Genomic DNA, 27,536 nt, shown 5'->3' with positions numbered 1-27,536 from the left:
GGCTGGTGGAACTCCCGGTCGGCTGCCTGTTAGCTTGGAGCTGCACTGTTCTTTTCCGCTGTGGTGTATTTTATTTAGACCCGTGTGTGGTCATTTTGTAATAATTAGCGTTGTAATAAGAAGCACTGTGTCTGTTACGCACTAATGAAGTCGCTATATGTATGAATAAACTGATCCTGCATACATATAGTTTACATCTGATTGTGGTCTTAAAATCGGGTGTGACACCATGGCCAGGGTTCCTCCATCTCCTCCATCTCCTTCAATGGCTTCCTTGACTGACAGCATGTACTCTTCGGATGAGGAGTTGAAACTGGCAACCTTCGATGACTGATCCAGCTACTCATCCCCTTGTGATTGATCTTCATTGCCGTACTCGTGCGATGAGAGGAACTTCATTGGAATGGGTCCACCACCCAAGAATCCTATTTTGCCAGCAAGCTCTGGTGATAGCGACGTGGAGACGGTACTTGGAGGTGACTCCAAGGACGATGACGGCAACAAGGAGGATGAAGATGACGAAGGTGATGGCGACGAGCAGGAAGAGCAGGAAGAAAACGAAGATGGCATTGACAAGGAGGATGATTATGAAGAAGACGTCCTCATCTAGTCCAAGGAAGAGGATGACGGATTCTTCGACTACAAGTAGCTTGAGAACTCAACCTCTGAGGAAGTGGAGCCAGACGTGGCAGCGGCAACCGAGAATGACTTCATCTACATCTTCAGTGTCGCAGGCTAGGGTAGTAGTTATTCGTTGAGTGATGTCTAGAAGCTGATGCTCGTAGGCAAGGGTAGTAGTTGTGTTACTAGGATATGCTTTTGTAACTAGGATCTAAGTTTGTGATCCTTTAAATTCAAATGTCATACTATTCTGATCAGTAATGTTAGAATGTGAAAATATCATAATGTTTGCATGATCTATTTTTGTTTGATTTACAAAATAATCATCACATGCTCCAAACAATTTCAATGCTTCATGTAATGTAGTGAATTCTAGTTACTGTTTGATGTGCTCGATTCATGGAAAAGGACTTGAGCCATTAGTAGATTCTTTTAAGTTCAGTAAGACTTATAAAAAAGTGAAAGGTGAAATGTTTAATTTTCCTTCAATGATGTTTAGGAGTCGTATGCCAAGATTCTATTGTCATGGTCAAACTATTTATATGTCTTCCAAATGTTAAGAAACCTGAACTGACAGAATCGACAGCAAACACAGGCTCAACCGACAATATACCGTACTTACACAATAGAGGAGGCACTGGCCCAAAATATATATATGGAGCACTATACAGACAACTTACAATGGTCTGAATTATCAATAATACAGATGGGTCACAATCTAGACCGTCTGTATTAATAAACTGGTACATGCCAGTTGTCATAAGCACCCATCTATGTTATTACTAGCTAGTATAGATGGTTATTTATTTCTGACCCATATGTACTATTGATTGTCGAACAATTCATTAAAACTTGTAAAATTCATAACTAATTCATACAAACTTCAAATGAGATGAAATTTTTATATAAATTTGTGGTTTAATAAGTACTATCACATGGTTTATGTCTCATTCTTGTTACTCAAACACAAAATTTAACTTCAACACTAAACATACTTGTACCGTTGAAAATTGTTCTACATTGTGGCCTTTGCCGTCTAAGAGCGGAAACTCATCATAATATTTAACTTCAACACTAAACATACTATCACATGATCCTAAGGTTGACATGTACAAATGAAAGTACAATCATTATGATGAGTTTCTGCTCTCAGATGGCAAAGCCCACAACATAGAACAACTTCTAATGGTACAAGTATGTTTATTGTTAGAAGTTAAATTTTGTGTTTGAGTAACAAAGATGTGACCAAGCCATGTGATAGTACTTATTAAACCACAAATTTACATAAAAATTTCATCTCATTTGGAGTTTTGTATCAATTAGTTATGAAATTTGCAAAGTTTTAATGAATTGTTTGAAAATCAATAATACAAATGGGTCATAATAATAACCTGTTTGTACTAGTATATATATATATATATATAACAAGTCAGCGTCCCCTCTGTTCCAATATCCATGCCGTCACCTTCTTAACTATAGCTGCCTCCTCTCCCTAATGACCCTGACAACCTTCGTGACTCCTCCTGCTCGATGACCCCAATGACCTTGGTGACTTCCTCCATGCTATGACTCCTCCCCGACAACCACAACAACCTCGACGACCACCGTGATGACTCCTTCTCAATGACCCTGTTCGATGACCCCAATGACCTCCGCGATGACTCATCCACTTTGCCTCACACCACCATCGACTTCGCCACCCTTTTTCCCCACTGTGACTCTGGTAAGAACCCAACCGCCCTTTTTCTTCCCTAGATATTTTCATGTGCCCCTTCTTCGTGCATGTAACACCCTACTTTCCAGAAGTTTACAACTTTTTAAATTCTTTCAATATTAGTGAGTAGCTTCACTAGTATAGTAGTTTGAAACCTAATTTCATAAACAACCAAGCAACCCAGGTTATTATTATTGTGCATTACATGCTGAGTTTTCTAAGATCTAGGTAAATGCATTAGAGTTCTTATTATTTTATTTCTTTCTCTTTGGTGTTTTGAGTGAAAAAGGTTTTGAAAAGGTTTCTACAAAACTCAATAGTGATTAAGGTAAGGATCTTAATAGTTGGAATTCTAAATCTTTGAGTATTCAATCCTTGACTATACATAACCCTTCTCTAGTTCAAATTTTATCCAAATTGTTATTTAAAGTCAATCTTTTCTTTTTTCTCAAACCTATCCAAATCCAAATTATTTAGCTACTCCCATTCTTGTTTAACCTCATCTTTCCTTTCTCTCAAAATTCACACTGAGATCAATTCAAATTCAATCCCTATTCAAATTTCTCTATAATTTTTTTCTAAAACCCTTAGATATGCTTAAAGTACCCTTGGGCCTAATCTTGCCCAAGCCTATGCTTTTGGTCAAGTCTTGTGGAAGGCCCAACAAAAGGATCCACGAAATATGTAAATATTCACAGAGCCCTGAACATCCTCAACTTCCCATCCAGTTTTGGAGTTCAAAATAGTCTCAAATACAAATCTTGCCAATACCAAACTTGTACGTATCGTCGAGAGCTTCAATTTGCACCTATAGAAGTCCCATTTTGGATAATGAAGCTAGAAGTTATGGCCCCCGAAGCCAGTTCTACATAGATAAGTCTGAGTTCATACAGTTTATCTTGTGACACATTTTTGAAAGTTAAGATAGTGTTTTCATAAGTTCCAATGAATACGAAAGTTGTATATATTTTCGAGTACTACAATATAGGTTCCAAAAACATCCAATTTGTAGTTTGGACGGTGGAGATATTATCCTCAGAATATAGGACTATGAGAAAGGCAATCGTAACCAACTCGGAATCCAATTCGAACTCTATGTTGTGCCGTACACAGACTCTCGCCGCTTTTATATCTTCCTCATACCTTCCTCCCTACATATAGAAGCCTCCAAGTGCCTCTATCCCTTTTTACACCCTAGCCACGCCTCCCCTTTGCAAATGCCATGCCGCACGACCGTCATTCTCGTGGCTAACCGCATAGTCACCGTTTTGCATCGCCGTTCCTAGTGAACCAGCGCTCCAGTCATCGAGCCCTTTATAAAAACATGACTCCGGTTATCCTCCACAATCCCACCAATCAGATCGTCCAAAGGTGCATCGATGTTGTTGGCATCTACGTTTCCGTGTCGCTGCCCCACGCCTAGGCGCGTCTAGCAAGCGCACCAGAGGTGACATCCGTGTTCCTGTCTATCCAGTAGCTATTTCGATGTGCCTACCATGTCACCATGTGTTCTATAGAGTATTCTACACGTCCATTGGAGGAATCATGCTGATCTAAAGCGATGCAATGGAAACTCAAGCCCGAATTCCAATGCTACCGTTCACTGCCATGACAACCACCTCTCCGACCATCGACACAAGGTGAGGACCCCTCATTCTCCTTCCTTCCCCATGTATCTCTATCATGTGCAAGCCCCAACCTCGTCTTATTTCTCACAGAGCCCTCGCTGCACTGCAGCGGCTGTCGCCATCACAGACATCCATGTAGCCACCAATTGACATTGGGGTTCCCGATCACCAAGTGCACCGATCACCATGCCCTTTCACCAAGTGTGCTCCTGGTAGTTAATAAGCACCCCACAAAGATAGTTTGGCCAGTGGAGCACCTATGCCGCTAGGATCAAGGTCTCCATAGCCATTGTCCGGTGTTTGATCGTGTTCTGTGCATGCACCAGGATTGCATTTGAGTTCCCCATCAATCCAGAAGTCGTATGGATGTGACAGCGTCACGGTGTGTCCCATGGAGTCTTATACATGAACCTATGATCTCTTAACCAGTTGTGTAGTGACACAATCGAAATGTGGTTGCCAATTGCAACATGCCATAGCCGTCGCCCATCTCAACTCCGCTGATCAATCTTCCTCTCAAGGGATGATCTACCTAAACCCATGCTATAGCATTGTGTTCCCAAGAAATGTAAGCGTTTCTGTTTAGATGGTTTGTCAATTTCTATAGCCAATCTCTAGGAATGTATGTATCTTCATCGTTGAATCTGGACGCAGCCACGAATGAGCCTAAGAGCAATCCTTGTTGTTTTACCGCTACCTCGGATGACCCCTTTCCACGTTCTACACGATGCTTCCCTTGTTTCACTAGAATGCCACTGAAGCCCAGCATCGATGCCAGTGGCCGCGTGCTCGATCATCATCTCCGATGAAACCTGAGCCGTCGCCGCTACGTGGAGTCATTGGCAGTATCCTTAACCCAGCATCGCAACCTTCATTCATTTGATCTATCATGTGCGGTTGAGACTAGACCTCAGCGTACCCCTTCTTTAAACCAAGACAATGTTTGCATAGCATGTCAAATCAACACCACATCATGCTCCTTAGCCTAGTTAGCGAAGTCTAGTCAACTCTATACTTCTTGAACCTTGCGTAATCAGGTTGTCAAGCCTGACTCAATGATTATGCAATAAAACTTTTTACATAGGAAAATAATTCTAGTAAGTCAACATTTCCTTTTTAGCCTAATCCATCTCCCGAAAGTTGTTCTCCCTCATCCTAACTCCGATTTAGGCAATTCTTGTGTCTAAATTTTTCTAAAATCATAACCTATCCAATCATAGAGTTTTTAAAGTGTTTTGATGATGCTTGGTACTCTGTTCTTAGTATTATTTTTGTGTTGTTTGTTGGTAGTTTCCGTGATTAGTCGATAACATTTCGAAACAGTTCGAGAGACTTCAAGACCAAGATTTCAATAACATTGAGCATCATTTGAAAAAAAAGACAAGTGTACTTCTTGATCATATTGCTCTTATGGTTTAAACTATTTTGTTTTATAAAATTGCATACATTGTCAATTTGATGGGTAGTCACCTATGTTAGGATTTACCTAGATATTCTCTTATAATTCCTTGAAGCCTTGAGAGATGTTATGGTTGAGTCATAGGTAGAATTATTTAGCCATGCAGTCAAAATGTTGGTAAGTATCTTATACTTGACTAATGAACAATGCAACAATGATGATTAATTTGCTAATAGTATAGAAACATGGAACCTTAGGACTTGAGCAAAGTGGTATGTGTTGTGATGATCATGGTTATATTGTTGGTTTAGTATTTGTTCAAGTAACCTAAGTAAGGGCCGGTTCATAGAGTGACAACCTAAAAAGTATTGTACCAACAACAAGGCTAATATGAGTAAGACTTGGTATACTAGTTAGACTTCTATCCAGTATGTGTCAGGTCAGGCACAAAAGGGGGCTTCTGGGTAGGAGGGAAACTCATGTAAATCCTGGCAGTGAAACCTAGTGGGTAGATGTATCTGGAGTAGGCTCTAGTAAGTGGTATTGTCATGCAGTGATCTCCTGACGGCATACCACAGGTGTGTGTTAAGTGTTTGCGCGGCATGGCAACATGGAAATAACTGACTTGTGGGTAAAGTTGGACAACCTCTGTTGAGTATAAAACTGTTATAACAGCCTTGCCCGCGGTTATGAGAGACTTAGATCCTCACATGATTAGTTGGTTATGGTATGATGCTACTGGTGGTACGAGATGGTTATAGTTTGCAAGGTATTTAACCTTGGGTATTGATTAATGGTTAGATTAATTGGGTTATATTCACTTAATAATTGATCAATACTAATAAGTTCAATTGTCTTTTTTTACTCACATTTAAGTAAACATACGTTGTGTTAGCCTATCCTTATTATAAGCCTGCATATCATTATTCTCTTGTACACTTGTTGAGCGCAGCATGTGCTCACCTTTGCAATTTTCCCTATGCCATGCGACATGCGTGGTGCTGCTCAGTGAGTGAAGATGTTGAATCCTATCAAGACGAGGATGTGACATTCTAGACGTGTGTCTCCTGGTCGGTTGCCTACGGTGTTGTTGGGCACCAGTGCTTCTGTTTTGCTGCAAACATCTACATAGAAGACAATATATGTCAATTGCTATAAGAGTTAAGCCTTTATGTCTTTAAAGTATTGCAATTGTTATTTCACCTATGATGTCTTTATGTCTCTTAAACATCATGGGTACACATAAGCTGTATCTGGTTTTTTCTGTTAAGACCGGGTGTAAAAGTACAGCTTAGTTTTGGCTAGTAGCCTAGGGCGCCATGGCTAGTAGCCTAGTTTTGGCAATAAGATGTCACACCCGGTTTTAACGGCTAAAACCAGATGCGGCTTATGTGTGCCTAGGATGTTCAACACACATGAGGACGTCACAAGTGAAGTAATAAAAGCAATACTTTTATAGAATAAACGTTAAACTCTTACAACAATTGACATATATTGTCTTCTATAAAGATATCTGCAGCGAAACAAAAGCACTGATGCCCAACAATACCGCAGGCAACCGACTGGGAGACACGCGCATAGAATGTCACAACCTCATCTTGATAGTCTTCAACATCTTCACATACTGAGTAGAAGCACACATGTCGCATGGTATAGGAAAAATAGCAAGTGTGAGCACATGACGCACTCAGCAAGTGTGGGAAAGATAATGATATGCAGGCTTATATCAAGAATAGGCTAACACATGATATATTTGCGTAAATGCGAGTAATGAAAAGATATTTGAACTCAAAAAGGATTAAACAATTATTAAGTGAATGTAACCCATACAGTCCAACATCCACCATACAAGGCTCCCCACCTTACACACCATAACTGTCTAGTACTTCCTGTACTACAACCAAAACCACAACCAAACCCGTAACCATAACCCACTAATCATGTGAGGATCCATATCTCTCATAACCGTGAGCACGACTGTTATAACAATTTTTATACTCTGCAGAGGTTGTCCAGCTTTCCTCACGAGTTAGTGAATTCCATTCCATGTTGCCATGTTTGCAAGACACTTAACACACGCCAGTGGTGTGCCACCAAGAAATCACCGAATGACATTTTCCACTAACTAGAGACTAATCCAGTATGTGTCTTCCCACTAGGTTTCACCGCCAGGATTTACACGAGTTCAACTCCTACCCAGAAGCCCCCTTTTGTACTAACACAACACACACTGAATAGACTCTAACCAGTATGTTATGCCTTACCCATATCAGCCTTGTGGTTGGTACGTTACTTCTTGGGTTGTCACTCTAGGAACAGGTCCTTACTTAAGTTACTTGATCAAACACTAAACCAACATCATAACCATGACAACCATCAAACCACTTTTCTCAAGGCCTAAGGTTCCATGTTACTATACCATTAACAAATTAACCACCATTGTTGCATATTTTCATTAGTCAAGGTTATGAAACTTCTCAGTATTCCAAAATCATGACTAAGCAACCTACCCAACAAAAATACCTAACCATAAACTATCTAGGTTCCAAGGGATGATATAGAAAAATATAGGAAAAACCCTAACATAGGTGACTACCCATTATATTGACAGACATTGCATGCAATTTTGTAAAAAAAAACATTTAAAACATAGGTTTAAGATGATCAAGGACACTTGCCTTTTTACCCAATGCTACTCAGTGTTGTCGAAATCTTGGTCTTGAAGTCCCTCGAATTGCTCCGGAATGTTATTGACTAATCGCGGGAACTACCGACAAATAACACAAAGGAAAATACTAAGAACAAAATACCAAACATCATTAAAAACACTTTAAAAATACTATGGTTGGTTAAGAATGATTTTAGAAACATTTAGACGCAAGAATCGTCTAATCGGAGTTAAGATGAAAAGAGAATGGGCTTTAAGAAGATAGATTAGACTGAAAAGAAATACTAGTTTTCTGAAGTTATCTTTCTATGGGAAAAGAGTTTATTGCACAATCACTATGTCAAGCTTGACAACATCATTGCGCAAGATTCAAGAAGTATAGGGCTGACTAGACTAAGGAAGATGATGCGGTGCTAACTTGACATGCTATGCAAGTACCATCTTGGATTAAAGAAGGGATACGCTGAGGTCTAGTCTCTACCACCTATGATGGATTAAAAAGGCTGAAGGTTGCGCTTCTAGGTTAAGGATACTACCAATGACTCTATGTAGCGGTGGTGGTTCAAGTTTCTTCGGAGATGGCGATCAGGCACGTGGCCACAGACATCGATGTCGAGTTTCGATGGTGTTTCAGTGAAACGAGGGAAGCATTGCGTAGAATGCGGAAAGACTAATTCAGTGGTATGGTTGGTTTTGGAAGGGGTCATCCAAGGTAGCAACAAAACAGTGATGACTGCTGCTAGGTTTGGTGGTGACCGCGAACAGATGCAAGAACAAAGACGCTCGCGTTTTCAGAGATTGGCTATGAAATTTGAGAAACCGTTTGAACAAAGACGTTCATATATCCCGGAAACACAATGCTATGGCATGGTTTTTGGTAGATCATCCACTAAGAGGAAGAACGATCAGCAGAGATGAGACGGGTGATGGCTGCGACGTGCTATTGTTGGCAATGGCGTCCTGGTCATGTCGCTGCACAAACGGGGATGGGCTCCTAGGGTCACATAGAAGACTCGATGGGACACGCTGTGACGTGGTTGGTGCATCCATACGGCTTTCGGATTGATGGGGAACGGCCATGGCTGATGTCCACCATGATTGCCGATTGATTTCCATGCCTATCCCCTCCCTCTCTCCATCTATAAAAGGGCAGCCCCGAACTACCTCTTCACTTCGCAGTTCGCTGTCCACCCAGAGCAGGTAGCTCCCACACCTTCTCTCTCTTTTTCCCTCCCACCGAGCTCCGATCGCCCCCTTCTCTCGATATCCTCATCGGCCCAAGCTCCACTGCTATTGAGCCACCACAACCACCGCCCAAAGCCCCACCACCCTCTCCCTCACCAATCTCCCTCTCCCTCGCCCCCTACAGAGCTCCCCATGAGCTTGGCAACCCACGCCAATGGCAGCACGTCGCCAGCTCTCCCTGACCCTTCCCTCGTCCAAACACTCCCCTCTTGCTCCACGTGTTTTTACTGTCGTGAATGGCAATCAGGAAGGTCGTTCCGGTGATGCTCCGGTGTATCCGCGGTTGTGAGCCGGTGACCGAGCAGTGATGTCACTCGGTACCCGTTCAGCTAGACACCATTTCTCCTGGGCAAGATTGGCCTTTCATGGCCCAGTGGCCTGTAGAACCGAGTGACCAGCACAACCCAAGTAAACAGTAGCCCATCCCAACACAACTCTACAACCTGTTCGCACAGTAAAAGGCCAGTTGCATAGTAAATGACCCAAATGAACAATACCCTAGCACAGTAATCTTTCCCTTTTTTCGAAAACCCTTTTTCGAGAAATTATTCTGGTTTGTTGAATCAACAGTACCCTAGAATATTCTCCCTTCTTCTTTTTGCCAAATTTATTTTCTAGCCACCTTCAAAAGCCCATTTCTCCTCTGTTTCAATTCCGATTTCAACTATTCTTCCATCAATATTCATCTAAGTTCAAATATTATCTTTTTCCATCAATTTCATTTTTATTTCAAATTTATTTGGATTTTTTTTGTATTTAATTGTGTGTTTGTCTTGTTTCTGCATTTGCATTTTAGAAAATAAAGAGTTCGAGGAGGAGGAGGAGCCAGGAACGCAAGAATTCGAGTAGGAGCCCCTTGAAGACTTCAACGAAGGCAAGTCTCAATTTGTTTCCCATGTTGATGATATTGTACCCAATTTTATCACTACAACCCATAGTAGCCATTTTTCAACGAATCATTGCCCAAGTATTATTTATCGGCATAATTTAAGTTGTTGATACAGTTATGTCCTGTTGTAGAATTAGCCAGCTTGATTGCTATCATTTCATATATAACCTTGATAACCCTAAAATCACCATCTCAGCAATATCAAATACGCCAAGACGATCCCTTGATACTAGTATGCTTAGGATTGTGTACTTTACTGTTATTTCATGCTTAATCATAATTAGTTTCGTGAAATGTGTGAAACCTGGTTGCTTAGTGTTGTGTGAGTTGTTGGGATGGGAAGGCTTATCGGATAATGTTAATAAGAGATAGCATGTTAGAGCTAGGGCAAATCAGGGTTCGCGCCAGAAATTCCTTGCAAATGCTGCCTATGTGGCAGGCTTATTCTGGAGATGTTTTCCTTGGCTCGATTAAAGACCGAGTTAGTGTGATATCCTACCTAATTTTCACAGTACAGTCGCTCAGCCCTGTATGAGGTAGGGCATAGTCTAAACCCTACCAGCTACTCTAGTGGTCGTTCGGAGGCAAGAGTGTAACATGAGGTCATGGAGCAGGTGCAAGTAGGTGCATACTTGTCGATCCTGTTGGAGGCCTAGTAAAGGTCAAGAACCCCTGGTTAGCTCCCTTAGGCAGCTAGTGGGACAATGTTGTTGTGGGTAATGGTTTTGTTGAGTCGCACTGCTACGACAGTGGTTTGTTATCAAACTCAACTTGTGGGTAAGTGTACCACTCTGCAGAGGTATAACTATTCAAATAGTCATATCCATGGTCACAGACAAACTATGATTCGGTCACAACAACTAGCATGGGTTGTGTGCATTTCCTTGGAGAATGAGTGGGCAGGGTGTGCTATTTTTAGAAATAGGTTCGGCTATTTGCTACGGATTGCTATAGACGGAGTATCTGACAACATGAAAACTTGGGTCCTGGTGACTTTCCACCATGACCGAACCGCTATTAATTTAATATTAATGATATGGTGTTTTTACAAAACTCACTTTATGAAAATGAACCCTTTCATGTGCGAGCCTGGCTTTTCTGCAAAAGTTAAACTTATTCCCTTACCCTTGATAATACTGTATGCGTATATTTATACCCCTTGATGTAGGACAAAGGTAGGGACTTGCTGAGTACATTTGTACTCACCCTTGATTATGATTTCAGAGGAAGATCCAGACTCCACCAACACCAACGGTGAGGCTGACGAATAGGTTATGGTCGCATCCGCATTCAAGTTGCTTGTGGAGTGATGTATTCACCATGCTAGCCTTAATGTGCTCTCTAGTATCGTGGACTGTATTTCTCACAGGCCTTAGCATAAATCATGATGTATTATTAGCTTGGTAAAGTTATTTCATGACTCCCTTTGTTGTATGACTGTATATCACTTGTTGTAAGACTCAGCGACTGATCTAAGGACTGGTAAAAATAAAGTTTTAAGCACCGCGGGTGACTTGAGGCACTTCAGGTGGTATCAGAGCTATACTTGGCTAGAGGACGAGACCATAGACCTGAACATGAAAGTTTCCTTAAAACAATTTTTCAAAACTTTTTACACATTCCTTCCTCTATTGAAAAACTCTTTTTAAGCATTGTTCTCCTGTTTCCGCAGATGGAGCAACATGGATGAGTTACCGAGTACTGCTTGCACACCCTTTGCTTCCTAAAGGAGTTGTACGCTGCCATGTCCAGCTGGGTATTATGTAGTACCTAGAGTACATTGGCAGGAAGTTTGATGATTTCGGCACTGAGCGCTGTGAAGTCACCATCCACATTAGAGCCAGTAAGGATTACCCTAATAAGAGCCATGGAGTGTGACCACCATAGGGTTTAGGTTTGCCGACACATACAAAACTGTCATTTGCAAGGCCCTGTGACACCTTTGCCAGATCTACGAGAAGACCATATGTCATACATCGATGAGATTCTTTCCCCCGGGTGATAAATCACCCCACTTGGATGGTATGGATGAAAACTTTAGAGGGCCTAGGGATGCGAGAAAGCGACCCGACCGTGGTGGCCATGACACAATACCTGTTGGCCATGGATGAGCTATATGACCAGCAGTAGCGGAGTTAAGGGGATGCATCCATCGAGTCAAAGAAGTAGAAACACATGGGAGGACCCAACGTGTCCAACTCACCAAAGCTCAAGCCCAAGCTGCAGAAGCTGAAAGCTGCATAGTGGTAGCCAAAGAAGTAGTGAATGCAGCAGAAAAACTCCACAACAAGCTGATCAGTGAGGCCTACCTCACCGGTTGTGCTAATAGCCGGACCCTCCACATCCCTGGAGTAGGAGGACACCAGTTTCTTGAAGGAATCCCTATCTGCCCCATGGGGAGCATCATAAGGAAGTTCTCGGAGGCTATTCCTGCTCCACCACCGCTAATGCCTGACGAGACTGCTGATAAAGAAGAACCTCTCCCTTGACCTAGCGATCCCCTAGAATGGAAGAAGATGAAGAGTACACTCCCCTCACCCCACCAGAAGTCCCCCTCACCAAGAGGAACGAAGACCACACTGACACCGCGGAGGCCTAGAGCCCCGAAGAAGTGGAATGAAGCATCTCGGTCCAACTTACAAGTTAGGCTTATGTACCCCATCTATGTATCATAGTGTGGTCACGTGTAGTAACCATCAGTGCTATACATTTCCCTTCCCTTCATTGTATCAAGCTTGTTGTGCTAGTTGGTTATGTGTTTTTCTTTGAGTGAGTTTTCCCTTATGTGCTAGCAAGGATTGGAGCCTTGTGAACTTTTCCTAAAAATAATAACAACCTAAAACCCCCCTTGCCCCGCTCTTAGCTTATGCTTCTCCTCTCCCCTCTTAAAACATATGGCACCCAAGCGCTCCATCAGGATCTGGCAATGTCACCAGCATAAAGTAAAAAATCGTAGAGCAGAAGAAGAGATTCAAGGAGAAAGTGAAGCAGAAAATCAAGGAGGAAATGGGAATGATCAACAATTGCCTGACCCTCCTGCTAATGACTTGGCAGCAGTCATGGTGCAACAGACCCATCTGTTGTCCTCCTTGGCACGAGGGATAAACCAACCCCAACAACAAGCACCAGGAGTTCCTAACAAGATGGCTGAGTTTGTCAGAATCAAATGAAGCGATAGAAAATCCCATGGATGCTGATGATTCGTTAAGGAACATTTGAGGAAGCTAGATGCTATCAACTATATGGGAAGAGATAGAGTTCTCCTGGCATCCCATCAGCTCTCTGGGACAACTTTAGCTTGGTGGGATAACTATTGTGAAATCGCAGACAATGCTACAACAATCACCTGTGAAGAGTTTGTTGAAGAGTTCCGTCGGTATCACATTTCAGAGGGAACCATGGAGCTTAAAGTAGATGAGTTCTGAAGGTTGAAGCAAGGGAACATGAGCATGAATGAATACATTTGCAAGTTCACTAAACCATCCCTCTACGCACCAGAAGAAGTATCAACTAATAAAAAGAAATAGAACAAGTTCAAGAAAGGGCTAGAATGCAACTTGAAGGCTCATTTGACCCCTTACATGTATCCAGACTTCAACAACATGATGAACATGACCATCTTGTTAGAAGAAGCAAGGGCAAAATTTTACACGGACAAGAAGTGCAAGTTTGCTGCTCACAAGACTTAGCAACAGGAAAGGTTCCAAAGATTCAAGCGTCCTGCCTTCTCCCGGCAACAAGCTCAGATCACCATGCAATTCAGGACTCCAGCCTCTAGTTTACATTAGCCCAACCCCTCCTACCACAGCCAGAGCAATCCCAAGACAAAGCAGAACAACAGTGGCCAAGTGACCAACCCAAACAAGGCCTACTTCAACTGTGGTGAGACCAGGCACTTCATCGTCAACTGCCCCTGTAAGGCCAGGCAGGGAGTACATGTCCAGTCTAACTCTACGAATGGACCTCGGCTCGTGATGTCTGGGGCTAGCCGTGGAACCTCACGCGCCCCCAGCTAGCCAGCGAGGTCGCAGCAGTCCTTCAAGCGAGCTTGCGTCAACCACATCAACGCGCAGGAAGCTCAGGATGCACTTGGATTTGTGCTTGGTGAGCTTTTAGTTAAATCAATACTTGCAATAGTACTGTTTAATTCTGGAGCATCACACTCTTTCATATAATTAAGTTTTGTGTCACAGCATGCTATACCAACAGTCTTACTTAAAAACCTCTTGATAACCAGATCACCCAGAGCTGACATTAAGTGTCAATTGGGATGCTCTCAGGTAAGGATCACTCTAAGTAGGGTAGTATTCCTAGGAGACCTAGTGGAGCTTAAATCCAAAGGGATAAATGTAATCCTTGGAATGGACTGGTTAACCCAGCATGAGGGCATTATAGCTTGTGTAGCTAGGATAGTGACCCTAACCAATCATGAAGGGACATAAATAACCTATCATACCCTTGAAGGTAAGCCAAACCCCATGGTGTATAATCTTGAGGCTAAGACCCTAGAAGAAGTACCAGTAGTGAATGAGTATTTGGATGTCTTTTCGGAGGAACTGCCTGGAATGCCACCAGACAGGGATATTGAGTTCATCATTGACCTCATCCCTGGAACATCCCCCATAGCAAAGAGGCCTTATCGCATGGCAGCCGGAGAGCTAGCCGAGCGAGGAATAGTTGAGGGAACTCCAGCAGAAGGGATACATCAAACCAAGTTCATCACCTTGAGGATCACTAGTTCTCTTTGTCAAGAAGAAAGATGTAAGTATGAGGATGTGTGTGGACTATCGATCCCTAAATGAAGTAACCATCAAGAACAAGTACCCTTTGCCAAAAATAGATGACCTATTTGACCAACTAAAAGGACCTAAGTACTTCTCCAAGATTGGCTTAAATCAGGTTATTACCAGCTGAAAATAAGAGAAACGGATGTGCCAAAAAAAAGCTTTTGTAACCAGATATGGACAATATGAGTTCACAATAATGTCCTTCAGTCTAACCAATGCATCTACACACTTCATGAACCTCATGAATAAGGTATTCATGGAGGAATTAGACCGGTTTGTTGTGGTCTTTATTGATGACATACTGATCTATTATAAAAATGCCCAAGCGCATGAACAACATTTTAGAGTGATTCTGGAGAAACTCAAAACCCATAAGCTATATGCCAAGTTCAGTAAATGTGAATTCTGGCTAGAGAAAGTTGCCTTCCTTTTACCATACCCTAACAATAGAAGGAGTTATTGTAGACCCCGAGAAGGTAGAAGTTGTCACCCACCGCCTGCAACCAACCAATGTGTATGAGATCAGAAGCTTTCTTGGATTAGAGGGGTATTACCGCCGATTCATTGAAGGGTTCTCCAAGATAGTTAGACCTATGACTGAGCTACTCAAGAAAGAAAAGAAATTTGAATTTACACAGTCTTGTGAAAAGAGTTTTCAGGAACTAAAGGATAAGCTGACAACTGCCCTAGTGCATGTCTTACCCAACATCCACCAATACTTTGTGGTTTACTATGATGCATCAAGGTGAGGCTTGGGATGTGTCCTAATGCAAGATGGTAGGGTAGTAGCATGTGCCTCTTGGCAGCTCAAATCCCATAAGTAGAACTACCCGACCCATGATCTGGAACTAGCAGCAGTAGCGCATGCCCTCAAAATTTGGAGGCACTACTTAATTGGAAACAAATGTGAAATTTATACAGATCATAAGAGCCTGAAATACATCTTCACTCAACTAGAATTGAACTTGAGGCAAAGAAGGTGGTTAGATTTAAGCAAGGATTATGACCTAGAAATACATTATCATCCAGGCAAGGCCAATGTTGTGGTAGACGCCTTAAGCCAAAAAGCTTACTGCCATCAATTAGAGGCCTAAAGTGCCCCACTACAGATAGAGATGTAGAGGCTAAACCTACAGATAGTATCTCAAGCCTAAATCCACAACTTAAGTGTACAACCTACACTAGATGAGCAAATCAAGCAGTTCAAATACACGGATCTAGAATTGATGAAGATCCGTAAACACACCGGAGAAGATAAGGCTCCAAATTTTAGTGTAGATGGAAAAGGAATCTTACGGTACAAGGATAGGCTGTGTACCCCAGGAAAGGAAATCCCGGGAGGTAATTCTAGAAGAAACCCACAACTCAGCATACTCCATCCACCCCGGTGCCACAAAGATTTATATGGACCAAAAAGGAAAATACAAGTGGAATGAGATGAAGGTATACATAGCCAAATTTGTTGCCCAATGCGATACCTGCCAGAGGGTCAAGACAGAGCACCAGAAGCCAGTCGGATTACTTCAACCCCTATCGTTCCCTGTATGGAAATGGGATGAGTAGGCATGGATTTCATAGTCAGACTTCCTAAAACAAAAAAGGGAAATACCTCAGTATGGGTAATAGTGGAGCGCCTCACTAAGGTTGCTCACTTCATACCCAAAAGAACAAGCTATGGTGGAGATAAGCTAGCCCAGTTGTACATTGACAACATAGTAAAGCTACATGGAGTCCCCAACAGGATTGTCTCTAACAGAGGTACGCAGTTCACCTCAAAGTTTTCGAAGAACCTACATACAACCATGGGAACCAAGCTAGACTTCAGCACTGCCCATCCGTAGACCGATGATCAGACCAAAAGGGTTAACTAGATCCTTGAAGACATGTTAAGAGCCTATGCCCTAACATATGAAAAGGATTGGGAGAAAAGTTTGGCCTATACAGAGTTCTCATACAATAATAGCTACCAAGCCAGCTTAAAGAGGTTCTTTATGGCTAAAAGTGCAGAATGTCTTTAATGTGGTCTGAAGTTGGAAAGCGTTCCTTACTAGGACACTCCCTCATTAAAGAGGCAGAAGACCGAGTTGCAGAAGTAAGAGAAAAGCTGAAGGCAGCTCAATCCTATCAGAAGAGCTATGTTGACAAAAGAAGAAGGGACATGGACTTCAAGTTTGGAGAGTATGTATACCTTAAGGTCTCACCAATACAAGGAACACAGAGGTTTTGAGTCCGTGGAATGTTGGCTCCCCGGTATATTGGACAATACAAAGTTCTAAGAAAAGTTGGTGAAGTGGCTTAGCAGATACAGCTACCGTAAGAATTGGCCGATGTACACAATGTCTTCCACGTCTCCCAGGTGAAGAAGTGTCTGAGAATAACAAAAGAGCATGTCCCTGTGGAAACACTGGACCTTCATGATGACCTCCAGTATCAGGAAGTTCCAGTGAAGATCTTTGATGTAGTCATCCAGCGAACGACATGATTGATGAGACACCTATGTCATGTATAGTGGAGTAGGCACACTAAAGCAGAAGCCACATGAGAGCGAGAGAATGCCATGAGAAAAAAGTTTCCCTATCTACTTGAGGAAGACCCCGAATCTTGAGAGCGAGATTCTTTTAAGTGGGGTATATTTGTAACATGCCAAAATTTTACCAAATTTCAAAATTCAAAAATCATTTCAAAGAAATCAATTCAAATCAAATCTTGAAGCATTTCTCTCTCCCTCTCTCTTTTGGGCTCATTTTGATCCGGTCTGCTATCCCTTTCCTTTTTCTCTCTTTTTCGCATCCCATTTCTTTCTTTCCGGCCCACTCCCCTTCTCCCTCTCTCCCTGGCCTAGCCCAACTACACCCTTCTTCCTCCTCTCGCCACGCATGCCATGCCAAATCCCCCCTCCTGCTCTCCACGCGCACAAGCCCCGGCAGCCACTACCACCATGGCAAGTTGTTGTGCCACCTCTGCCTCCATGTTGCCCCTCCTTGCTCTACGAGGTTGCTGCGCATAGGCACCGGCGATGAGTGCACAGCGCCCGCATGGACCGAGCTGCGTACCCGATAGCAGGTCACCACCCTCCACCAACCTGCCTCCCCTTCTCTCTCCCTCTCTCTCTCTCTCTCTCTCTCTCTCTCTCTCTCTCTCTCTCTCCCCCTCCCCCTCTCTCCCTCTGTGCTCACACACGTGGCCACTGGCGCAAGTTGATGCCAGCCCCACCGCAGAGCCAAAGCCGCATGCCACGACTGGTGCCCGCTGCGATTGCCAGTTGATTGTCAAGCCTATCCCCTCCCTCTTTCCGTCTATAATAGGGAAGCCCCAAACCGCCTCCTCCCCTCGTAGCTCATCATCCACCCAGAGCAAGGAGCCCCTCCTTCATTCTCTTTTTCTCACCGATGAGCTCCAATCGCCCCCTTCTCTCAATCTCCTTATCGACCTGAGCTCTACCACTGACGAGACACCGTAAGCACCACCTAAGCCCTGTCACCCTCTCCCTCACAAATCTCTTTCTCCCTCACCCCCTACCGAGCTCCCCACTAGCTCGGCAAGCCGCACCAATGGCGGCACACCGCCAGCTCTCCCCGACCCTTCCCTCATCCGAACACCATGCAAAATGGATTCCCCACACTCCCCTCTTGTGCCAGGTGTTTTCGCCATGATGCCTACAGACCTGAGCGAACCGCGCAGCCCAAGTAAACAGTAGTCCAGCCCAGCATAGCCCGATAAACTGTTTGCACAGTAAAATCCCAGTTGCACAGTAAACTGCTAAATGAACAGTACCCTAGCATAGTAATTTTCTCTTTTTCTTAAAATCCTTTTTCCAAAGAATATTCTAGGGAATATTCTCCCTTTTCTTTTTCCCTAATTTATTTTTTGGCCAACTTCCGGAGCCCATGTCTCCTCCATTTCAACGCCGATTTTAATGATTCTTCCACCAATATTCATCTAAATTCAAATCCTATCTTTTTCCATCAATTTAATTTTTATTTCAATTTAATTTTTATTTTTTGTATTTAATTGTGTATTTGTGTTGTTTGTGCGCTCACATTTTAGAAAATGGAGAGTTGGAGGAGGAGGAGGAGCCGAGAATGCAAGTATTTGAGAAGGACCCCCTCGAGGACTTCAATGAAGGCAAGTCTCAATCTATTTCTCTCGTTGATCATATTGTATCCAGTTTTATCACCGTAACTCGTAGCAGCCGTTTTTCACCGAATAATTGCATAAGTATTATTTATCGACATAATTTAAGTTGTTGATCTAGTTATGGCCTATTATAGAATTAGCCAACATGATTGCTATCACTCCATATATAACCTCGATAACCATAGAATTATCATCTCGGCAATATCAAATACACCAAGACGAATCCCTTGATACTAGTATGTTTAGGATTGTGTACTGTACTGTTATTTCATGTTTAATCATAATTAGTTTTGTGAAATGTGTGAAACCCAGTGGTTTGGTGTTGTGTGAGTTGTTGGGATGGGAAGGCTTATCGGATAATGTTAATAAGCGATAACCTATTAGAGCTGGGGCAAATCAGGGTTCCCACTCGAAAATGTCTTGGTAGTTTAAGTGCTACCTCCGAGGCAGGCTTATTGTGAAGATGTTTGCTTGGCTCAACTAAGGACTAAGTTGGCGTGAAATCCTACCTAGTCTTCATAGTATAGCCACTCGAACCTTTATGAGTCAGAGCTTAGTCTAAACCCCACCAGCTAGTCTATTGGTCGCCCAGAGGAAGGAGTGGAACAGGATGCCATGGAGCAAATGAAAGTAGGTGCATGCTTGTTGACCCAGTTGGAGGCCTAATAAAGGTCAGGAACCCCTGGTTAGCTCCCGTAGGTGGCTAGTGGATAATGTTGTGGTGGGTAATAGCTTTGTTGAGTCAAACTACTATGACAGTGGTTTTTCACCAAACTCAACTTGTGGGTAAAGTGTACCACTCTACAGAGGTAGAACTATTTAAATAGTTGTGTCCATGATCACAAACAAACTATGGTTTGGTCATAACAACTAGCATGGGTTGTATGCATTTCCTTAGAGTTTGAGTGGGCAAGGTGTGCCTGTTTTTGCAAATAGGTCCAACTGTTTGCCATGGATCGCTATGGACGGAGTGTCCAGCAACATTAAAACTTGGGTCTTGGTGAATTTTCACCACGGCCAAACCCCCTTTCATTTAATATTAATGCTATGGTATTTTTACAAAACTCATTTTATGAAAATGAACCCTTGCAGGTATGAACTTTGATTTTCCGTAAAAGTTAAACTTATTGCCCTGCCCTGGCAAATACTGCATGCATGTATTTATACCCCTAGATGTAGGGCAACGGTTGGGACTTGCTGTATACATTTGTACTCACCTTTGCTTATGATTTTAGAGGAAGATTCGGACTTCACTGACGCCGATGGTGAGGCTGATGAATAGGTCTCGATCACCATGCTGGTCTTGTTGTGCTCTCTGGTTTCATGGATTGTGTTTCTCGTGGGCCTTAGTATGATCCTTTATGTATTATTAGCTTGGTGGAGTTATTTTACCACTCCCTTTGTTATATGACTATAGTATCACTTATTGTAAGACTTCTCTTTACCAGCGAATGATCCAGGGAATGGTAAAAATAAAGTTTTAAGCACTAGAGATGACCCAAGGCGCTTGAAATTGACATTGTCAGCTCATTCCCTCGTGCACCCGACAACCTCCGATATGCAATGGTAGCAATAGACTATTTCTCCAAGTGGATCAAAACCGCATTCCTCACTCGTGTCATAGCAAACAATATGTTGGTGATATGTCCTAGAGGCAAATATAGAGATGATTGTATCACTTCTATGTTTATGTATTTTTAATAATATTGTTATTCGGTTCCTTGGATAATTATCATTTACAGTGATTAGCAAGTACGTGACTTGTTTATGAAGCTCTTTATTTTATTGTGATTTTATTCTAAATGATTACTAGTCTTATATTATAACGTGGGACAATAATGATTCATAGACTAACACTTGCATTGATTGATGATCATATTTCATAGATCATAGATATAGAGATATCAAATCAATAATATAGACATAAGATAATATGTAGGAGAGTTGTGTCTATTTTTATAAAGAAGGAACTAAAGCCATAATAGCCTGAAAAATAGAGATAAATAAAAAGCTAACAACACTACCACATAACAAGTTATCAATGCCGGTTCAAAATCGCCATCAATGGCAGTTCCGGAACTGGCACTGATAGTCGGTTCCAAAAATCAACGTTCCGAAGCTAAAAAAATGGATTATTTCTTGCAACCAACCAGCAACCGAGGCCCGAGCTATCCCACACGCACACGCCGTCGTCGCATTTTTTTACGCATGTTCATTCTGTTGGATTTGAAGCCACGATCTCCTCCCTCGCGCGTACGTTCCTTACCATCTCACCTATCTTTCATTGTTGATAGTACTATGAGATATTTTCCTTTTGACCCCTCCTACCGAAAGTTTTTCATGATTATTTCGGCATCTAAATTACTTCAAATGAAAAATTTGTCAACTACAAATTTATAGATCTCATCGAAGGCTATAATTTTCATATAAAGTTTATCTTTATCAGATACCGTATGAAAAGTTATGAATTTCGGAAAATAGGTTGTCATCAACTATCAGTGGCGGTTCATGACACGAACTGGTACTGATAGTCCCTTCATTATCAGTGCCGGTTGTGGGTTCCTTCATTATTAGTGCCGGTTGTGGGTTCCTCAGCCATTCTTCGCGCGCGGGAGTTTAACAAACAGCACTGATACGTCTTCAGTAGCGATTTTTGCACAATCGATACTGATAAGGATACTTATGACATGTTCTATAGTAGTGCAAAGAAAATACCTATCGTTGTGCAGGATCAACAATCACGACAATTAGATCTTCCGATTATACTCCAATGAAGTGAGTTAGAAAGATATAAATTTTATCACACTTAGGTACCGTTTGACATATATTTACATTGAAAGGAAAAATACATCATTTTTCCGAAAAAGGGAAACTATACCCCCAAAGGCCCAAACTATATATTTATATTTTTAACGGGCACTAGGACCATAATTTCTACTAGCCGCAGCCTTTATTGTAGACAAATAACAGACATTACAACTCGAAAAGTCTGGAAGTATATATGGCTGCACCGCTAGCCAGCTACTCCAACAACTGTTCGTTCATTGAGATTGTATGTCTCCCTTAGGAAGCAAATGCATAAGGGACTGCGCGCAGCAAAAGATGTGTCTTCCTACGCAAACTCAAACTCACGGTCTCACTCATATCGATTTCATTGATTCCATCTGGAAGGCTCCAGTCAAACGAGTGCAAGAGTTGCGCCAAAGTCAGCTCCATGCTAGCCAAGCCATAGTTATACCCAGGGCACATCCTCCTTCCTGACCCAAACGGTGTGTACTCGTAATTGCTTCCAAAGAAATCGATGGAACCACCTTCGAACCTCTCTGGCTTGAACTTCTCAGCATCTTCCCAGTACTGTGGGTCCCTCGAGATGGCCCAGGAATTTATAATGACTCTTGTTTTTGCTTGTATCATGTATCCATTTATCTCGCAAGCTTCGATGCTTTCTCGAGGGACTAGAATTGGACCCGGAGGGTGTAGCCTGAGCGTTTCCTTTATCACAAAATTTAGGTATTTGAGTCCACTTGCCCGAAGATCAGTTTCAGTGATGATTTGTTTACCGTGGAACGCCCCTCTAATCTCGGCCTGCAGCTTCGTCATCACCTTAGGATTCATCATGAGCTCTGACATCACCCATTCCATGGCAGATCCGGATGTGTCGGTCCCACCAGCAAACATATCCTACATATGTCCATACATAGAATAATAAAAAAACACATGATTAATAGATCATATACACATGTGCGAATCGTTTCAGATGAATGATCAGGCATGAAAATTTTATTACAATCTTAATTAATACATTACTTATGTGTTAGTAGTTACTAACCAAGATAATTGCTTTGATTGTGCTGCGGGTAATCGGGAAGCCAAAGTCCCCGTTCCCCTGGAGGCTCAGGAGAACATCCACCAGATTTTTTTCCGTTGTGGTCGCCTGATCAATCTTGCCATTCTTGAGAATTTCTTCCCTCTCGCTGATGATCTCCTCGAGGATGTTGTCGATGGTTTCATGAATGTTTTGGAGCTTCCTCCCCATACCGGTGAGCACGCTGAGGATCCCGGTGAAGCTAGGGAATAGGTCCGGGAGCTGGAAGCCGGTACAAAAGATGAAGCTCTGCTTGATGGCTGCCAGAAAGTCGTCAGCTTTGCTGCTTTTTATACTGAACGCTGCCCGGGAGACAATGCTGTTTGTTATCCTGTGGAGTTTTGAGGTGAGGTCCACCGGCGTCGATGGCCCGGCCGCACGGATCTCGTGGATGAGGTTCAGCACCTGCGGATCGATCAAAACGTCTGTCTCTTTATTCTGACAGGTGGACAAAATGTTGCACTGTCCATACATTATCATGCACAAAGACTGAATCGAACTAGTGCCAAAATATTTTCCAATGAAAGATGACAGTATTGGTCGGTGGTGGTGGATCCCGCACGTGCATTACTTTTTCCTTTTTTTTCACTCTCTTCCTCCGTGAGCGTTCGAAAAAAAATCTTAGTGGTGCTACAGACACCTCCAGTAGTATCGGCTGGATGAGCACCGCTTATCATCAACGTGGATTTTAAAGTGGTCGATGAGATCTAAATAAAAAATTCCAAGCTACCACAAGCTCCAACACTGCTTAAGGTTTCGTGCCCCCTTGCTGCCGTTCCCGGGTGCCAGATTTAGGCTCGATTAGCCTAGCCGGCTATAGAGGTGGCTACGGGTTAGGTCGAAGCTAGGTTGAGCGAGAACCCACTGACCCAAAACCCAAGATTGCAAACTCGACGTGGCCCTGAAATACTTAACGGGTGGAGAACCAATCCCGATCCTAGCCTCACCCCGACGGGGACCCAAGACGCAACGGGGGACCCGAAACACGAGGGCCGCTAGATCTAGATCTGGGTGGTGATGGCGGATGGCCGGGCACGGCGATGGTGTGCGGCCGAGTGCCTAGGGCGAGGCGATAGCCGGTGGCCAGGGCGCGGCAACGACACGGCGACAGGGGACGTGACATCGGGGTGCAACCGTGCGGTTGGGCGCTTTGACAGTGGGTGGCTGGGGCATGGCGATGGCGTGCGAGTGAGGCTAGGGTGCGGTGATGGCGTGCAGCTAGGGTGCAGCGACAGCGGGCTGGCCTGGGCACCGTGATGGCAGCCAACTTGGGTGTGGTGATGGCACGTGCGGCCGAGCGGCCAGGGCAATGGTCCGTCCGTCTGGAACTAGGGCTCATCGACTCAGCGTATATGGTGCCTCGGCTAGGCTGCAACGGAGTGGGTTGTGGGCTTGCAGTCTCGCACATGGTGTTTGTTTCAGGGCCCGTAGGTCACCTAGTGTGCAAATGCAGCCCCGAGGAGCAAATTCTACACCGAACACGTATTCGTTGGGTCTGCAACCCATGGGGCCGACTTGATCCAGGCCGTTGCCACCCCTAGCCGGCTAAGGGTGGACGTGGCTCTCGGATATGGCCTCAGCAGGCCTAGACAGCGAAGGGTGGCCGCACTTGGCGTAGATCCGGCTACACCTGGGACCCGAGGTAGCAAAAATCAGTGTACTGGTAGTGTTGTGGCTCACCGTCAATTCAGATCCTGTGCCTTCCAATTCCGGATCATCTCCCGCTCCCCATCCGGCGGCTCCCACCGACCCACCCCTAGTGTGGCGTCACCACCCGATCTGGACCCATTTTTTTGCTATTTCCGTTCTTTTTCTCGTGTGAATATGTAATGAATTAGCTGGGAATGCATAGGTGCGTTATTGTGATGAAAACTCTGAAAATGCATGCAGATGATAACCATGGAAAAGCGATGCCAAAACATTATCTGTAGTTCTTGATTTTTCGCTCCATGGTCATGGTCATAAATTGCATAGTGTTCTTTAGTATGTACAGGAAATTATGGGTCCCTAAAAAATCCTTAATAAAAATATATTTGTACCTAATATGTGTATCATGGCTCCCATTTTGTGCTGAATTTGTGAATTTTAATCCTAAGAAAATTTATACAGAATCTATTGAATGGCATGAGATATGTGTTTTCAATCTGTTAAGAAATCTTATGATTTGTGTTCTTGAATCATATAAAATATGTATGATATGTATTCTTGAATATTTAATTTTTTTGTCTCAAAAACTTTTTAGTCCCTCCAAAAATATGTATGATATGTGTTCTTATAGATGTAATTTTTTCCTACACAAATGTTTAGGCCTTTGAAAAAAAATGTATGATAAGTGTTCTTGAATCTGTATGAAATGTGCTCTTAATTCTATAGGAAATATGTATGATGTGTTCTAGAATCTGTAAAAAAAAATTTAGTCCCTGTTAAAATCTGTCAAAAAAAAATTATTTCTACCAAATCAATTTATCTTGCCTTTCATTTTTTACTACATCTTAGAAAATTTGTACATCATATTGTGAAATGAACAAGAAATTTGAATTCTTAAAACATCTGTGTGAATTCATGAGAGTAAGGGGAGAGTAGAGAGAGGATGAGAAAGGAGAGAGAGAGGATATGTCGGAATGAAGAGAAGCATGATAACATTCCCAGTGATGGATGGATGTGCATACCTCGTCCTCCCTGATGTGTTGGTAGGAGAGGATGCGGTCGTTGCTGAGGATCTCCTGGACGCAGAGCTTGCGGAGCTTCCGCCAGTAGTCGCCGGTGGGGGAGAAGAGGAGGTCCGCCCAGTTGTAGGCCACGATGCCGCCGGCCATGAGCTTTGGCCGGGTGGCAAAGTTGGCGTCGTGTGTCTTGAGCACTTCGCGGGCGAGCTCCTTGGACGTTACCACCACCACAGGCACCTGCCCAACGCGGAGGTACACCAGCGGGCCATGCAAGTTGGCCAAGTCGCGCAGTGCCCGGTGCGGCAGCTTGTTCACCAGCCGGTGCGCGCTCCCGATCACCGGGAAGTTACGCGGTCCTGGCGGCAGCAGTGGAGACGACGGCTTCAGGAGCTGAACGAATGCAATGGCCAATAGAGACACGATCAGAGCAGAGCACAGATACAGAACATCTTCGTCCATGACCGAAAGTATCATGATCAATCCAGCTCCAGCTGCAGGAGCTAGCCACTAGTTTCTATTTGATGGTCACTTGTATTGCTTGCTGCTGTTTGTTGGGCTTGGTGATACCCAAGAGAGCTAGCCTTCATATAGGCCTGCCTGGTGCACGTACTGGCCACCTTGTGTGAATTGCTTACGTATCTAATAGTAGCGGCCGATCCACCGGGGTGGGGCTCAATCTCCCTGCCTCGGGTGCACTTGGGAGTTCCCTTCAATTTTTTGTGTATGAAAAAGAAAGAAGAAGACAAGAGGAGGATGAGGAGTGAAAGCGTGAAATATTTGGGCCAATCACACAATACATTATACGATGAACCATGAGTTACATAGGTAGGTAGCAACCCTCCCATATCATAACCAACCGGTTTATAGAATCAAACTCGGGAGATAAGGAAGGGAGGGGTGTGATGGCAGCATGCACCCGGGATATGCGTGATCCACATATTCCTGTCTAACACTCTCCTGTAGTCATAACGACAGAAGGACGAACATTCAGATTGGACCGACAATCTGTGAAGACAAACGTAGGCAGACCTTTGGTGAAGATGACAACGTATTGGGAGGATGTCGGTACGTGAAGAGCATGAACATCACCAAGAGCGACACATTCCCAAACAAAGTGCAAGTCAATTTCCACATGCTTAGTCCGTGGATGCTGAACCAGGTTGTTGAAGAGGTATCTGGCGCTTACGTTGTCACAGTAGACTACCGTGGCACGTCGAAGAGGACTGTTAAGTTCCTATAGGAGCTGGCGCCACCAACTAGCCTCTGCAACACCGTTGGCCACCGCACGATACTCGGCCTCAGCACTAGACCATGACACTGTGTTTTGCCGCTTTGAGGACTAGGAAATCATATTGTCGCTGAGGAACACAGCATAGCCCAAGGTGGACTTACGTGTGGTGGGATAGCCAATCCCAATCCGCATCAAAATAGACAACCAGCTCAACAGGCGAGGTCCCGTGAAGAGAGAGACCATAGTCGATCGTGCCCTGAAGATACCAAAGAATGCAATGGACCAAAGCGAGGTGAGGCTCACGAGGGTCATGCATGTAGAGGCACACCTGCTGAGCCGCATATGCAATGTCAAGATGAGTCAATGTCAGATACTGCAAAGCCCCAGCAAGACTGCGGTAGTGCATCAGATCAACCACAAGAGGGCCATCACTGGAAAGCTTGGAGTGATGTCAACTGGCATGCTACACGGCTTGAAGGAGGTCATCCCCGCACGCTCCAAAATCTCCAGCATGTATTTGCGCTGAGAGAGAAACATGGCACCATCCTGGCGTGTAATGGGAATCCCTAGAAAATGATGAAGGGGACCGAGATCCTTCATGGAGAACTAACTCTAAAGGGCGTTGATTGTCCGGCAAAGAAGTCCAGCAGAGGAGGCGGTCAACACAATGTCATCCACATAAAGTA

General features: G+C 43.6%; 1 protein-coding gene across 1 annotated transcript; it reads right to left on the bottom strand.

Annotated features, from left to right (window-relative positions):
- Window positions 1-22,124: 22,124 nt before the first annotated feature.
- Window positions 22,125-26,078, bottom strand: LOC133887365 (premnaspirodiene oxygenase-like). Its single transcript, XM_062327297.1, has 3 exons — window positions 25,623-26,078; window positions 22,918-23,358; window positions 22,125-22,769 (listed from the first exon to the last, which is right to left on the bottom strand). The coding sequence occupies exons 1-3, from the start codon at window positions 26,076-26,078 to the stop codon at window positions 22,152-22,154; spliced, it is 1,515 nt and encodes a 504-aa protein (XP_062183281.1). The 3' UTR covers window positions 22,125-22,151.
- Window positions 26,079-27,536: the final 1,458 nt, after the last annotated feature.

Source organism: Phragmites australis, chromosome 12 (genome assembly GCF_958298935.1).
Source record: "Phragmites australis chromosome 12, lpPhrAust1.1, whole genome shotgun sequence".
NCBI classification, from domain to species: domain Eukaryota; kingdom Viridiplantae; phylum Streptophyta; class Magnoliopsida; order Poales; family Poaceae; genus Phragmites; species Phragmites australis.
This window is presented reverse-complemented; position numbering and strand designations above follow the sequence as displayed.

Excerpts from the sequence above, each read along its gene's own strand:
- LOC133887365 (XM_062327297.1), bottom strand. The coding sequence starts at position 26,078 with ATGGACGAAGATGTTCTGTATCTGTGCTCTGCTCTGATCGTGTCTCTA. Across the intron at positions 23,359-25,622 it reads AACACATCAGGGAGGACGAG|GTGCTGAACCTCATCCACGA; the intron begins GTATGCACATCC and ends ATCGATCCGCAG. Across the intron at positions 22,770-22,917 it reads CAATCAAAGCAATTATCTTG|GATATGTTTGCTGGTGGGAC; the intron begins GTTAGTAACTAC and ends GGACATATGTAG.